We start from the raw sequence: 16419 nt of genomic DNA on the forward strand, positions 1-16419 counted from the left end.
AACCGAATACTTTAGCTACACACAATTTACATATCATACATGCATACATACAAGTAAATGCATACATACGTACAGATAATTATTGTATTACAATAATTTTCTTCTCCAATTCTTAGAGATAATAAACAAATCATTATTGTTTCTATTAAAACAATTTAGTTTTAAAAAATTTTATAATTAGAAGTACAAGTAATAAACATAATAAAAAATTACGTAAAATATAATAAAAAGTCCAGATTTTTAAAATTACATTACCATATTTTATTAGGTAAGGAAATAAAAACAATATATATTTTTTTCATTATTTGTATTTTTAATTATAAATTTTTTTAATCGTTTTTGGTTTGTGGGAAATTATTTAGTGAAAAGAAGGAAAGCAAAATTATTGAGAATTAATTTTTATTGTAACAAAATTATTTATTTAATATAACAATTGTAATAAAATTTAAAGATAATAGTTTCACAAAATATATCTGAATATATATATATATATATATATATATATATATATATATATATGTATATATATCATATTGAATTGGTTGTAAAATATAAGTAATTGCTCATAGAATGAGAATCGCTGGACAGATACGGAGACTGCGCATTTTGACCACGTCACTTCAGCTGTTCAGCTAATATATCGGGTGGCCGAAAAGTATATAGAGGTTTTATTGTTACTTTCAATGCAACTTTTTTTTCGAGAATAAAATTCTTTATTTATGTAACAATCATACATTTTCAAAAATAGAATTTAACAATTCTGTAAAATACACTTCTGAATATATATGTACATATATCTCCTAGGAAACTGGAAAATATTGTCATTTACTAATAGTATGAGAATAACAAAGTATAATTTCTTTCATTTTCTGTTAATCTATCTTCAACAGAAAAAATAACGCACATATGACTAATTATATTATGAGAAAATCGCTAATAATAAGTAAGTAGACATAGATCATTTATAAAATTAAGACCCTACAGTCAATATATATCGAGGAACTAAAAAATAAATTTAGTACTCATTAAAAGACATGTAATTTATGCTATCATAAACAGACTCTTTTCTCTTCAGATATAATGTAACATTTATTAAATTGTAATTAATTAAATTAGATTTCTCCTAACTATCGAGAATTAATATTTGTTTTCTAAAAGTTTTTATTTGTTAAAATTTATCTTTTATTTTAATGGAATGAATTGATTTACGAATGATACTTAAATTATATCAAAATATTGTACAATTATACGTTTACAAATTGTGACCCGTAAGATCTAGAAATATAAAAGATCGATACTACTGCGTCCGTACAAATTTTTTATGTTTTAACGTTAAGTTTATTAACAGCAACAAATATAAATTTTACGAAATAATTAAACTTCAAAAACTAAAAGAATATACAATTAAGCCGATGCAACCTTAATTGATAAATTTTATTTTCATGACTGTTATTCTTTATCATTGTTGTTCATTAAAATTTCTTATGCTTTTTGAATTAAAAATATAATAATTTAAAAAAATTACTAATTTTAAAATTTGATTTACCAAAAAATCCAATTTGACAAGAATTTACAAATGGAAAATAAATCAAATAAATCAATCGCGTTTAAATTTATTCGCTTAAATAAGACAAGATACAGAATATAAAATTCAAAAATTTAATTTCATAATTTTAGCAATGTCCCCCAATCTGTTAAGGTCCTAAATACTTTCTTATCTTCTTAACAATTTAATAAATTCTTATTATGTATGTGTATGTGTGTATTGTATGTTCAAATAATTATGATTATAAAATATTATTTTTATTGTAATCAAAAAATTATGTTATATCGTTTTCAAAGTAATAAATAACGTTTTTGTACACGCATATTTGCAAAAAAAGACATGCATGACAATTAATTGGTCCACAAAATGATGATCACTGAATACTATATGTATATGACTAACACACTGGGGAAGCTTATAAACCTTTATACCTTTACATCCTGAACTTTAAGTTCTATTTTGCTTTAAAAAGAAGTATGTATCTCCGCAGGAAAATGTGTACAATTATAACCGGATTTTTTCTTCGATGATATCATTATAATATTTATCAGTCAGCTTCACATAAATATCATTATTAAGAAAATAGATCGGATCTTTGACCTGTAAAAATTATTGTGTTATAGCTATCGTCTCTATTTGAACACAAATTAATCGAATAAAACAAAACTTACTTTTTTAATATCAAAAGCTTCCTGTTGGAGATCCTTCTTTTTCAATTTGAATGTTCCTATCAAACGAAACAATTCATAATATTACTATTATTCATAATATTACACGTATATAGCAAATCCCCTCAAATCTATCGAAATATCAATAAAAAATTTAAATCTTTACCAGTCATTGGCAGTTCTGACAAAATGCGAACAAAACGAGGTCTGGCGTAGGACGGCAAAACTGTTTTTAACTCTTTTCCCAATTCTTCGAGATTTACAAAATTGTTTGCATCATATATAGCAACCATTCCCGCTCTACCTTCGTTTCCAGGTACCTAAACATATGATTGCACAAAAAGAGATTTATCATTTTTTTCGACATTTTTATTAATCGTATGTATGTGCGTATAAAATAATTATTTACTGGTATAAATTAACATTGTGTTTTGTCTCGTCTAAATTTTTGTACTTTTCTCTATTAGACTCGAGTGATTAAATCGGTGATTGATGTTATTTACCTCAACACCATATACGGTTGCATCCTTAAAACCTATCACATTACTGATGACGGCCTCCACTTCTGATGTGGCAACATTTTCACCTCGCCACCTAATATTATAATTAATTTTAAGAGTGATTTAATAATATTTATAAAATTTATTTTTGCTCTTAAAATATTTGTAATAATTTAATACTTTTTTATTGAATTCAATTATTCTTGAAATTTTTGTGATTTTTATTTTATTTTCTGTGATAAATAAAACGTGCCTGTATATCTGAATATGCGTATTTACATACCTGAAAGTATCACCGGTCCTATCCTTGAAGTAAAAATATCCTAATTCATCCATGATTAAAATATCACCTGTTCAAAAAAGTTAAATGATTCTCAATATATTATATAAATACATTTCGTGCTATATTTTATATTATTACTGACCAGAATTAAAGACGCGATCGCCTTTTTTAAAAACATTGTGTATAATCTTCTGTTCTGAAGCCTTCTTATCCACGTAGCCAGAGAAGTCGTTGATCACTTTCTGCGGATTAATCTTGCCCACGAAAATGCCAGGCTCACCTAAACGAATAATATAGCAATAATATAGATGCCTCTTTTATTTGATTTATTTATATATAAACTTATGATTTTAAATTTTAGTGTTATTTTAATATATTTTTAATAAATAATTTGCCTAACAAGAGGAATATTCTACATCTAATAGATTAGAAAACTTTTAAAAGATTATAAGGAGGAACAATGATAAAATTTTATTGCTAAATTCTTTAATTATAATGTTAATAAACAGAGCAATCAAATAAAATTATATCCGTTATAATAATACAAAAGAGATTTTTCTTTTAAAATTTTAAATTATTTACCAGGTTTGCAAGGTATGCAAAGTCCATTTGATTCTCTTAACAGTTCTCCTGTTTCTTCATCAATTTTTAACAAAGCAATGGGGTACAAATGACCAACGTATCTTGGTATAAAACCAACAGCACCAGTTTTATTATTAATGTTCACTGCAAATTATACAAATATTTTTGAGATAATAAATACTATATATTTGATAATTATAAAATTTTAAGCTAGTACTTAGTCACTTTTTAGATGTATTCTCATTTATACGAATATATAAAAAAAACTTAAAAACGTTAAAATTTTGTTATCCATAAAAAGAAAATCAAAAATTATGATCAATTTATTAAATTCTTATTATGTCTAATTTATTATTATATTTTTAATATTATTATACTTTTATAATATACTTTGAAAGTGCATTATATAGCAAATTTTTCTAAAATTAACTGAAAACTTATAAATTACCGATATTTGAGTTTCCTTCAGTGGCTCCATAAAACTCGCCTATTTGTTTTATGCCAAATCTCTTTACAAAAGACTCCCAAATTTGCGGTCTCAGACCGTTTCCAAACATTAAGCGTACTTTATGCTTTCTGTCATTTTCACTTGCTGGAACCGCGAGAAGGAAACGACAGACTTCTCCAATATATTGCGCTATCTAAATAAAATTTATATTTTTATTTCATTATTATCATTTAAAAAACTTTTTATAACGTAATTTAATAAAAAAAATACCCGTGCATTCTTATTTACATGATTTAAATGGTTAACATAAATTGATAGCATATGAATATAAAATTGCTGTAATCTACAATATAGAAAATGTGTAATTATTGTAATATCAATTTTCTTTTTAATATTAAAAAAAATTTTTAAAAATCTCAATAAGCAAACATTTGAAAACATAAAAGTTTGAAATATTCACAAAATTTTTTTATTTTACAACAGTTATAAACTTTTCTTTATTTAACTCAAAACTAAATTATCGCTTTGAATTCTTATGTCGCAAATTTCTCTCTCTAATAAGTATTTCAAGCCGGTTCACTAAATTTTCGATTAATTCCTAGATAAGTATAAGAGCTAAACATATTATTTGTAGCTCACATAGAAAATTAAATTTCCAATCATTAAATAAATAGATCCAACTAATTTTATTTACTTTTTGTTATGAATTTTTTATTAAAGAGGAAAATTTATGATAAACATATGTAAAACAATTTTTCCAATAAATATTTTGTATATTAAACTAACAAGATTTTAGTAATTAGAGAACTATAAAATTATATAAAAAAATAGATTGATCGTACAGTGCAATCGTAATGGATGCAATCTGACCAAAACTTTGACGCACTGAATCGTTTACGAAGCACGACAGGCACGCCTCGCAAAAGTGCTTGACCTGCTCCAATTATTCCACCTGCGGTGTGATAAAGAGGCAGAGAGTTGTAAATTCGATCATTGGAGCGTACACGAAGCATTGAGTTCACACCACATACTATGAACATGTACCTGAAAAAATAATTAACTAATTGTATTTACATTTCTTGATTTATATAGGCATATGTGTGTAAAATGATATATGTTATTTTTTCTTTTATTTAAAAGCCATTGCCATTTTTTTCACCTAGTATATCTTATATAAAAAAAAGTATATATTTCCGGCATAAATGTACTTTTATACACTTCAGTATCGTGTTAATGATCTTTCACGCAAAACTGACCACAAAAATTTACCTTAAATTATTGATAACAGCAGCTTTTGGCATTCCCGTCGTGCCAGACGTATAAACGTAAAGCAATTTGTGCCGAGAACTGCCATAGTCAAGTTGAACGAAGAGAGGTTCGGGTTCAATATTACTGATTCCTGTGTTTAGATTTAGCGCCCCTTCTAAAATCGGTGTGTCCGCCGACTCCGACCATTGGTAAAGTTCGATGTCGGGTATTTTATTTTTAATGTCACGAATCGCTGTACACGATACGCTTCGATAAGCAATGTAAACAAGTTTTCAGTTTTCCACTCACAAATAAAGAATTCATTAGAAAGTTGCATTTGTCAGAAAAAATTTAATGATTATGAAAGTCGAATGACACAAATAAATTGTTAAGAATTAACGACGTGATACTGACATTAATGTATATGACATTAATAGTATTTTACTACAGTATAAAAGATAAAATCATCTATGTTGATATTGAAAGTTTACACATTTTAATTCATGTAAAATTGTGCAATTGCAAAGTATTTCGATATTTATAATATGACTCTTTGATATATCAAAAAACAATCTATATTTTAAAAAAATGCAGTTGTCTCATTTTTGTATATACTTTACGCGAGAGATATGAAATCGTATGATTACATGTTGTGTGACAAGTGTCACGTACAAAAATCTGTTATTGCGTACGGCATGCTTAGAATATCATTGTATTTTACGATTAAGTGTCTCTCAAAAACGGAATGTAACTATTTTTATATTAGCAAAATATAAAAAATATTAATACGAGATGTATTTCTCCTTAAATGAAGTGAATTATACAGAATGAATAATAAGTATTTTAAAGTGATTCTGTACAGTACAGATGTAATAATGATGTGAAACAAAAGAAACATTACATGCTTTTCGTTTCAAGTTCATTTTAGTGAGTAAATAGCAAGCGAATATATGTTCTCTGCTTACAAATAAAATCCTGCTTTCTTTCTGCTTTCGAGTCACGAATTTAGTTATTTACAATGTAAATCAAAGTAGTCTTACCATCCTTAAATTCAGATCCAAAGATGATAGCTTTACAATTCGCAGCATTGATGCTATGTAGGAGCATGTCATGACGGAGGTTGGTATTGATGAGAGCCGCCACGAAACCGGCTTTACTGAGACCTAACCAGGTACCGATGTATTCAGGACAATTCTCCATAACCACAGCTATACTGTTAAATTGAGAAAACGGCCTGGTGCGAAAGTAACGTCCGATACGATTGCTGAAGTGATCTAACTGTATGTGTGTCATTAAAACATTTAACAATTATTATATTAATATGATATAAAAAATATTATAAGTTTAATGTGACTTACAATGCAAATAGTAAAAGCCATAATGTTTTTCATCTACCATTTTTAATCATTTTTTATTTTTATTTCCTAAACGCAATGCATCTTCGTAAAGCATATTAAAAAACTTGTTCTAACTGGCATTAAAATACATTCTCCAAAACTTGATAAATTTATTAATTTTCAGAAATATTGTTTGATTATTAAATTTTTATTTTTGAAACTATGAATAGTACAAAAAATTTGCATTTATCTATATGTATTGCAACTGTAATCATTGCAGCAATCAGTTAATTAAATCTAATAGGTTCGCCTTGACAATCATTGACGCAAGTGTTAATGCGCAGCACAGTGCAAACATACGAGTGCAAACAATCTTCCTCTTGATTGAACTTACCTCTTTATATGTCCAGTTTTTGTCTTCGAAGATATAGGCAATTTTGTTCGGATGAGCTGCTGCATATTTTGAAAAAATTTTCGCGACGGTGTATTCACGCTTCTCCCACCACCAAAGAAGAATATTAACTTGAAAAAATCGATAAGCACCTCTACACAAAAAAAGATATAAAAATTAACATATTAATGTAATTTAAAATAAAAATATTTAATTCGATTTATTAATATAAAAATTCAAATTTTGCATATAGAATTTTTAAGTACCATTTATCAATAACTTTCTTGTTCTAAATGTAATAAATATATCAATCAATTTTATTGTTAAATGAAATGACAATCCAAAAATATTCTACTTTTTGTTCAAAATTTAATATTTTATTAGTTTTATAATAAAAGTATTATTCTCTCTCTTTTTTCTCTCTTTATCTTCTTTTATAATCTAATGTAATATGAATTAATTTTGAGAAAAATGAAAAAAGCAAAAGATTAAATATAATTTGCCAAGAAAAGAATGATCGATTTCTTCTACATTTTTTCTAAGAAGAAAAAAAAGAGTGAAGTAACGAAAAAGGAAAAAAGATATAATGTTCCATATTTTTTAAATTGATAATACATTTCTCGTTTGTCTCACATAATATCTTTTTCTCTCTTCATAATTGGTTAATATCCCTACACGACATAACGTATGTCACGCGAATGCAACTAGTCTATTACTGCAGGCCTAAACTCTGGTCTAACACCTGGCAAGATATGAGAAATGTGAATGCAATTTTTGCGCAAGATATCTTTAGAAAATATCGAATAACACCTTCTGATTCCATGTAATTATATTTAATTAATATTAGTTTATTGACTCGTTTCAGTGATTATATTGAAGAAAAGAAAATTCAAAGTAACCAGCTGAATTACAGGTGCCATTCTAACAATGAATATAAGATAATAGATCTTTTATTCTAGATAATATCATAAATAATTTAAATGACTCTGATTATTGTGTGGAAATTGTAACTTTGATTATTATCAATTACATTCTATATAATTAATTATGAATGAAAATTATTTATGAAAGAATTCAAATTTTTTATATCCATTATTATTTTAATTATCGATAGATATTGATATCAAAATACCGTCACAACAATTATCTTTGTAGATCTTATGCGTAAAATCTGATACTTAGATAAATTTTATTTTTATATACATGTGAGTTCAACACATGCGTAATTTTTGAATATGATAAATGATAGATAAAAAAACGAAACTAATAAGTAATAGATAAATAGAGGAAAAACACAACTAAATTTTTGAAATATACATTTGAGAAAAATTGTTCAATCTGATAGATACCGAATAAATATCTTAAAATATATTCAGGCGTTAATTAAAAAACATTATAAACATTAATGCGACATTTATACAATAATATTGTAATAATTATATTTATATAATTATTACAATATTATTGATTATGTGTATAATTTATATAATATAATATTTATAAAATATAATATTTTATATCTTATACAACAAAACATAATTTTGAGTATATGTTCCTTGAAATCGAAAAATCTTTTATAATTTAATATACTCTTATTACTTTGAATTAAAATCGAATTTTTGTTGATTCTTGAATTCAATGATATCTCTTATCGGCATTTATCTCTTAACTTATAAGTCAGTTAAATAACTAAATTTTATGTATATGTGTGTATTTTTTATAATTAAATAATAATTGTAAAATATGTAATACATTATATATGATCGTAATTTCCAAATTATCATAACTTTATAAAGTTTATACGTGAAAAGCTTTTTAAATTCTTTGTATTTTAATAACTTAAACAGAAACTAAAATTAGTAATATTTAAGAAGAAACCAAAAATACATCTATTTATTTTTTACAATATGAAAGCATTGAGTTAATCCTATGTGAATTTTTTTGATCATTTAGTGCTATAAATAAAAAGCATATGTGCGTATGTAACTCTCGTAATGCAATCTTTGTACTAACAGCACATAATATTCCGTATGACCAATACAATGAACATAACATATGTACGAAAGCAATTCGAGATTGATTGTTCCGCACGTCATATTCGTATCGTGTATACAATTATCTCTGTTGGAATGTTGTGCATTTATTCATGAGAAAAATAATTTAAAAATAAAGAAAGAAACAGAAAGAAGAAAAATTATATAATATTGTATATTATTTTATTATAATTGTTATTTTATTTTTATGTTTTTTTTTTTTTTTATTGCTATTGAAATCCATATATATATATACTTACAAGTCTCGTAAAGATTATTCGTTAAAGAACAGAAAAAGCTTTATTTTTGTAATGTTCTAATTCCTTCTATTATATATTATAACAGTTGTAACCTTAATTTTAAATTTTGATGTTAATTTTGGTGATTTTGGTGATTTTGATTTTAATTTTAATTTTAATTTTAATTTTAATTTTAATTTTAATTTTAATTTTGATTCTGATTCTGATTTGGATTTAATTTTGATTTTGATTTAATTTAGATTTAATTTAATTTAATTTTAATTTTAATTTTAAGTTTGATTCTAACTGTGAATATGAGTTAATTCAATTTAAATTAGGTTTAAGTTTGAATTTAGATTAATCTAATCTAATGTAATTGAAATTCATCCAATTTATGTAACCGAAAATCATCCTAAGCCGTAAGCTAAGGATTAAATAAATAAATATTAACTAAACTAAGAGACAGACAGACAGATAAACAGAGAGAGAGAGAGAGAGAGAGAGAGAGAGAGAGAGAGAAAGATTAAAAATTTTAATTTCTAAATTTAAATGCATTGTCATGTAATATATCTTAAAGTCTAATAATAAAGTATAAGTGTGAGTATATTGGAGTAAAGTACAAAATAATTTATCATTACAAGGTTAATCTATTGAAATTTATATGAATTATATAACTATCTATATAAATATATTTGCTATTAAAAATCGAATAAAATATAAAAGACTTAGCAACTTTTAGAATGTAAAAGTAATATTATAAATATTTTAAGTAATTTAAATTTTTATTTCTTTATTGACATATATCTAAGATATCAAGTCAGCTAATAATATTAATAAGTGCTAATAACGCATAAATTAACTTTTACGAATTATTCCAATATAGGAAGCATAATGTAACAAAAAAAATTAAAAGTACATGAAGAGCCCTTGCAAGCTCTCTCATCTTTCACGCGTGTTGCATTCCAACGTCAAACGAAGCATTAAAGCGAATGCAACGAGCAATCATGCATCTCGGGCAATGAACGCAAATTATTAATCCATAATATAATATAAAGCACGAAAGTCTCTTACTTCAAATTTTAAACGTAACTCTGTGAAGTGAAATACTCTAACCATTCACAATTCTTTAATATACATATACTAGATGTAAAAAACATATATCTGTATACAAAGTATTTCAAAATTAGATGGCCAAGCTTAAGAGCATATTCTATTTACCATAAGAATAAGAAAAAGTCATATGAATATGAAAACGCTTCTTTTCCAAATTGTAAACATTTCTTATGTATGTATAACAAATCTTGGAATAAGAACATTTCATTACAGAAATTTCTTTCCGCGTCAATGCATACTTCGCTCCACGCTTCATGACTTTTTTCATCTTCACGATGAATAGAAGAGAATGCTCTTAAAGTTTAGCTATTTACTTTTGAAACACTTTGTATATACATTTTATCAATTAAATATTCTGCAAGAATTATTTTATAATAAAATTAAATTTACATGCATTAATATAAATATATATATATATATATATATATATTAATATAAATATTTACATATAAAATACTAAAATTAAATTTATATCTACATAAATTTCATTTTACTTAATTGTATCATTAATATTGATGTGACAAACATTTTGGAAAAAAATGAATGGTTATCATCACTTTATATTTTGAATTATAAAAAAAATTTCTCTAAAAGAGAAAAGTAGAAATAAAAATAAGAAAAAATATAAATAACAGAACTTATATAAAAAAACATTACATTTCCAAATGTTCTCTAACCTGTTCCCTATCTTTAAAAACATTTCAAAAATAGAAGATCTAAGCTTGCATCCGATTATGCGCTGCATAAAAACATCTGTATCTACCTTCTGCTCACATTTTTACATTTATTTTTACTCACGTAATATCTCTAGGCAGCGTTTTGTAGAGCATGTATATGACTCGTCGACGACTTCCGGTAAAGAGAAAGCCGGCGAGCAGAAGGCTCAACGCGGTAATGACGACTTGGTAGAATTCTGTCATTATTATTTTTCGCACGTTTTCTCGTCGTCTGTCAACTCGATAATTAACAGTCTACGACTTGGAAATGGCGCTAGCGCCAACCAGTTGGTCGCGTTGACTGACAAACGCCGGTCGTGAAAATGCTTCGACTTGAATCCGCACGAGAACTGGTAAATACGAATGTTGCGATACGACTGAAACAGGACTGAAGTATGACTCCGACATATACTGTGAAGTCCGTATCTCCCCACGTCTACCGTACAGATAGACCCATACGACATGAGTAATCATCAGGATTCCACTAACTGCGACCACCCTACGAGCTACGAATCTATGCTCCGAGGCGGTGGGAATGATAAAGCTGATAGAGCACGCTGCGATGCATTACACATGCGCAAAGTCTTTCACAAAAGCCAAGCTTTTGAAGGCGGGTGTTGTGAAAAGCTGTAATTTAAAGTACACTTTAGGCTTTCTTAACTAACATATGCTAGATTCTCTTTAAATAATTCTAATTAACATTCTCGACATTTTTTTATATTCTGAAATTACGCGAGTTGATGAGAATTTTAAACAGATTATGCTTTTTTCAAATTTCTCTTACTCTTCACCTTTCTCCTCAGTGTATCTTAAAAATGTAAAAATTTTTAAAGCTACAAACTAAAAATTGATAAAATAATTTACTGAGCATTCTGTTAGCATTACAGAATATGTAGTTACCGAGAAAATACGATATCAACGAGTGATACATAATAAACAGAAGATTAATACATCGATTATATCCTTTTCCGTTACACATATTTTAATTGCTTCATGATTTATGATATATCTTGTAAGAGAGAGGATAAATTAAAAAAATATATCGAATATTAATAGAGCGGCTGTCATTGAAAGTCATTGGCGTAGACAGTGATGACGCCTTTAGCAAATCGGTTATTTTAAACTAATCATGAATCGTCTCGCACGCCCATTGCAATTTGTAGGTCACCGCATTATATAAAGCTTGTCACGTATAACGTTACTCTATAACACATTCTCTTTCCATTGCAAAATTTAATGAGTTACATTGACCAATGAAGTTAAGAAATGAATTGTGTGTTTGACTTCCTGGCTGGATAGCTCAGAATTTTTTCCTTGCACATATTATGTTTGTACCTATTTATTTTTACATTTAATTGTTATTTAATAAATATATTTATATATATATATATATATATATATATATAATAATTTATTTATTAAGTAACAATTAAAATATATATATGTATATGTATGTATATAAATATGTATATATTTAATGACCATTTTACATATACAAAAAGTTTACTTATTTTATGTTATTTTATATTATTTATTGATCTTAATCTATGTTTAAAAAAAAAAAGTTTCTCTCAAGATATAAAGTAAGAATAATTTTATAAAAATATATTAATGTTGTGAAAATAATACGAAAAATAAATAAATAATTATACATATGTAATATATATATATACATTCAAAAACGGTAAGTAATGTGTAGCACATAGGAGTAATTAATCATTAAATTTACAACAAAATGACAACACATTCTTTCTTTCTATAAACATAAACCATACATTAATCCTACAATTATATAACTGATATTCAGATACAAGAGATAAACTGTTAAGAGATAAAATGTTTTTCAACACAGAAAATTTAAATGTTCTAAAAGGCAGAATCTTTGTAAATGTGAATATAAGTTTATTAGACTGTGTCAAGGCGTAGCACAAATTGTATCGATTATGCTCACGAAACATACGCTTGCAGTTTTTGCAAAAAAAAAAAAGCGATAAGAAGGAATTATTGATACGCATATCGTTACATAATTCTCGATAAGGATACAAGCTATAAATTGAAGAAAAATGGAAAAAATGCTAAGGAATATATGTAAGATATTATGATGTATATAGCATGTTAGAATCCTTTTCAATATTAATAATATTTTATTAAGAAATATGAAAAATATTAATACTGATAATATTAAGAAAAGATAGAATACAATGAAATAAATAATTTAGGCTATTTTAATAGTGTTCCCCTACATAAAAATAATCTTCTCAATCATGTGGAATAATTAAAGGCAATTTATTCTATTTATAACTTCTACAGACTCATGTAAAAATTATAAACAGAATATATTGTTGTCATTTTGATATCTGTGCAATATTACTGTAGACAAATACAGTCTTTACGATGCTATATATTTGTATAAAAATAACATTTACACAAAAATAATAGAAGATATATTTATACATATTATTATATTAAATATAATACATATATAATTGGTTCGTGGGAAGAAAATATTTATGTACAATGACGTAGATAATAGATTGACGGTCCCTCAGTCAGTCAAGCTTCATCTTCACGCGTACTTCACGACGATAGATACTGAAAAAAACAAAAAAAAAAGATAGAAAATTTTTTACATCACATAAATAAACATATAAACACGTTAACGACGATTACATAATGAAACCACAGTTTACTACAACATTAAAACACAAAAAACATGATAAAAAAAGTGAACGGAGACAGACAATTTTGATATATGCACACGGAAAAAATTGCAAATTATACATGAATATTGCGTAGTACGATAAGAACATTTTAACGACTTTCAAATACGCGATTATTATGGCCTCTGAATAAAAACGTTATTATGCAGAGTTCAGGGAAAATGTGAAAAGTCATGTACCTTACAGTGAATGAGCGAAGCTCGAAACATCATACTCGCTATCTGAGAACCAGGTAAAGCACCATGATGTCCAAAACTGAAAACGACACGCGCTAATCTAACTAGATTGTATCTCAGAGATTGACTGAATTAACGTTGATGTAATATTCATATCTCGAAATTTTTAAATCGTCGACATTTTGATTTGAAAGTGAACAAAAAGTGTCTCACATTTATAGATATAGAAACTGTGCCAAAAATTTGTGAAAAATTAGAAATATACAGAATTTGATAGGACAGAATAGAACAAAATAGAATTGTGTATAAAATAAATTTGATGCACAAGAACCATATTGAATTTTTTCCAAACTTTAACGTAGAAAACTAACATCTTCCTTTTAATTATCCATACTATATTATAATAAAATGAATTCATACATAATCTTATTTATTCGTATTTTACAAATTTTTCGTTCTTTTATATACCTTATGAAGTCTACGTCTATTTTCGATAATAAACCAAATATGTTAACTTTTGATCATTTATACTGCATATTAGTTCTTTCGTAATAAATGTTAAAAAAATTATGAGAAAAAATTATGAGAGAAATAAAGATACGTATGCAAATTGTGAGACGCAAGAAAGTCATTCAACAAAATCACTCAAAAAATACTTGAAAAAGTTGTGAATACGTACATTAAACGTCATATGAACAAAAGATGTTCGTGCTCTACGTTATTACGTTATTGTCATGTTAATACTATTATATTTCCTACCAACAATGAAAAGCACGACCGTCACAGTGATGCTGATAATGATAATCCTCGACTTCACATTTTGCATCCATGCTTTCCGTTGAGCTCTTCTCGCGGCTTCTCTGAACTCGTTACCAGTCATATTCAAACGATCGCTCGCCTCCTGTAGATCCTCCAGCCTCTCGCCACGATCCATAACTTTTTGGACATTATCTCGCATTACATCTGCCACTTCCTGAATTTGTATTTTGACACTTTAAATAAAACAGATATTTATCAATCACTTATAATCGTTAACAACAATTGCACTTAGCATATATTCAAAATTAAGTAATTTAAAATTAAAATTAAGCCTTACATTTCAATTAAAGAATAACATATAAATATAACAGTAGAGTATATATTTATAATAATAAATATAATTTAATCAGATTGCTAAAAAGACAAATTATTTTATTCCATATATTCTATTTGAGAGTATTTTTAATTAGAAAATATATACATTTCTTTCAAATATCAACTTATTTCAATCCTTAAAATGCAAAAAGAATATTATTACTAACCTGTCCATTTTATTGTCGACTTTTTCCTTTCCATTTGACGTGCTCGGCCGACTGCAATTATATATCATACATTAGTACATTAGTACATTGTAACAACTCCCAGACAAATGTGGCAAGAGTCAAATTTATTTCTCAGATATAGTACCTGAATAAGCAGAAGTAGTAAATTTATAATAAAATTAATAACTTATATTAAAATTTAAAACAAAAATAAAAATAGTAACTTATATTAACTGTAATAATCATTTTGTCAAATATTTTAATTAAATTTGGTATAGTTTTCCTCAAAAATTGGCTCATGCAACATTTTTACAGAAATGTTGTTAATTAATCATATGTAATTATAAATTAAATTTTCTTACGTAAATAACATTTCCTCATCGTAATCACTGTCATGCTCCAATAGCGTCTCCTATGAAATAACAGCACACACATATATATATTAAATTTCCCGCCAAATATGTCGACATTTCAAGGTATTGCGTGTTCTTCGTGCACGCCAATACAGTAATAAACGATACTTACTTTTTCATCATTATTCGCAGCTTTGACGTCCTCTTTAGATAAGCTGCGTTTACCGGACGATAACATGTCCTCAGAAAAATAAGCCCACGTATTATATACGGGCTACAATTGATCGATTCGCACAACTAGATGATTTCTTTCACTATTCAGAATATAACCATCCACGAAAATTCAGCCATTTTGACAGAAACCATCCTGTTTTACCAGCGTTGTAACAGTACAATACGCAGACTGTGGATCAATATACTACAAAGAAATATAGCAAAGGGATATCTCCGCAGCAATTTACAAGTATAATAAAGTATAAAATAATATGTCCTTAACGAAATAAATCTATACATTACACAGAGGCTAAAAATAATTGATTTTCATATTTAAATGATTTCTTTTACCATTCCAGAATTAAACGGATCATAGATATTCAGTCATTTTAACAGAAACTATCCTGTTTTATCGGTTCTGTAACAGTTACAATGGTTACAAAGTAAGAATGTAGGCTGTAGATATAGCAGAGAGCATTATCGGAGCAGTTTTATATATTATATGTAAAAAAATTATTTTCTAATTACATATATAACATATTTTATATTAAA

General features: G+C 26.3%; 2 protein-coding genes across 3 annotated transcripts; both read right to left on the reverse strand.

The window, feature by feature from the left end:
- Window positions 1-690: 690 nt before the first annotated feature.
- On the reverse strand, window positions 691-11581 carry Fatp3 (Fatty acid transport protein 3). Its single transcript, XM_072909266.1, has 13 exons — window positions 11187-11581; window positions 7007-7157; window positions 6316-6553; window positions 5297-5528; window positions 4870-5071; window positions 4028-4220; window positions 3580-3723; window positions 3140-3277; window positions 2998-3064; window positions 2718-2808; window positions 2381-2534; window positions 2218-2273; window positions 691-2146 (listed from the first exon to the last, which is right to left on the reverse strand). The coding sequence occupies exons 1-13, from the start codon at window positions 11306-11308 to the stop codon at window positions 2051-2053; spliced, it is 1884 nt and encodes a 627-aa protein (XP_072765367.1). The 5' UTR covers window positions 11309-11581; the 3' UTR covers window positions 691-2050.
- Window positions 11582-13492: 1911 nt separating this feature from the next.
- On the reverse strand, window positions 13493-16028 carry LOC140675108 (vesicle-associated membrane protein 3). 2 transcript variants are annotated; one of them, XM_072909179.1, is made up of 6 exons: window positions 15827-16028; window positions 15664-15713; window positions 15302-15352; window positions 14760-14992; window positions 14004-14079; window positions 13493-13696 (listed from the first exon to the last, which is right to left on the reverse strand). In XM_072909179.1, the coding sequence occupies exons 1-5, from the start codon at window positions 15890-15892 to the stop codon at window positions 14042-14044; spliced, it is 438 nt and encodes a 145-aa protein (XP_072765280.1). In that variant the 5' UTR covers window positions 15893-16028; the 3' UTR covers window positions 13493-13696; window positions 14004-14041. The 2 variants fall into 2 exon arrangements, with proteins under 2 accessions (XP_072765280.1, XP_072765281.1); XM_072909180.1 differs by lacking the exon at window positions 14004-14079 and having other exon boundaries at window positions 15827-16024.
- Window positions 16029-16419: the final 391 nt, after the last annotated feature.

This window comes from Anoplolepis gracilipes, chromosome 17 (assembly GCF_047496725.1).
Source record: "Anoplolepis gracilipes chromosome 17, ASM4749672v1, whole genome shotgun sequence".
Classification (NCBI taxonomy): domain Eukaryota; kingdom Metazoa; phylum Arthropoda; class Insecta; order Hymenoptera; family Formicidae; genus Anoplolepis; species Anoplolepis gracilipes.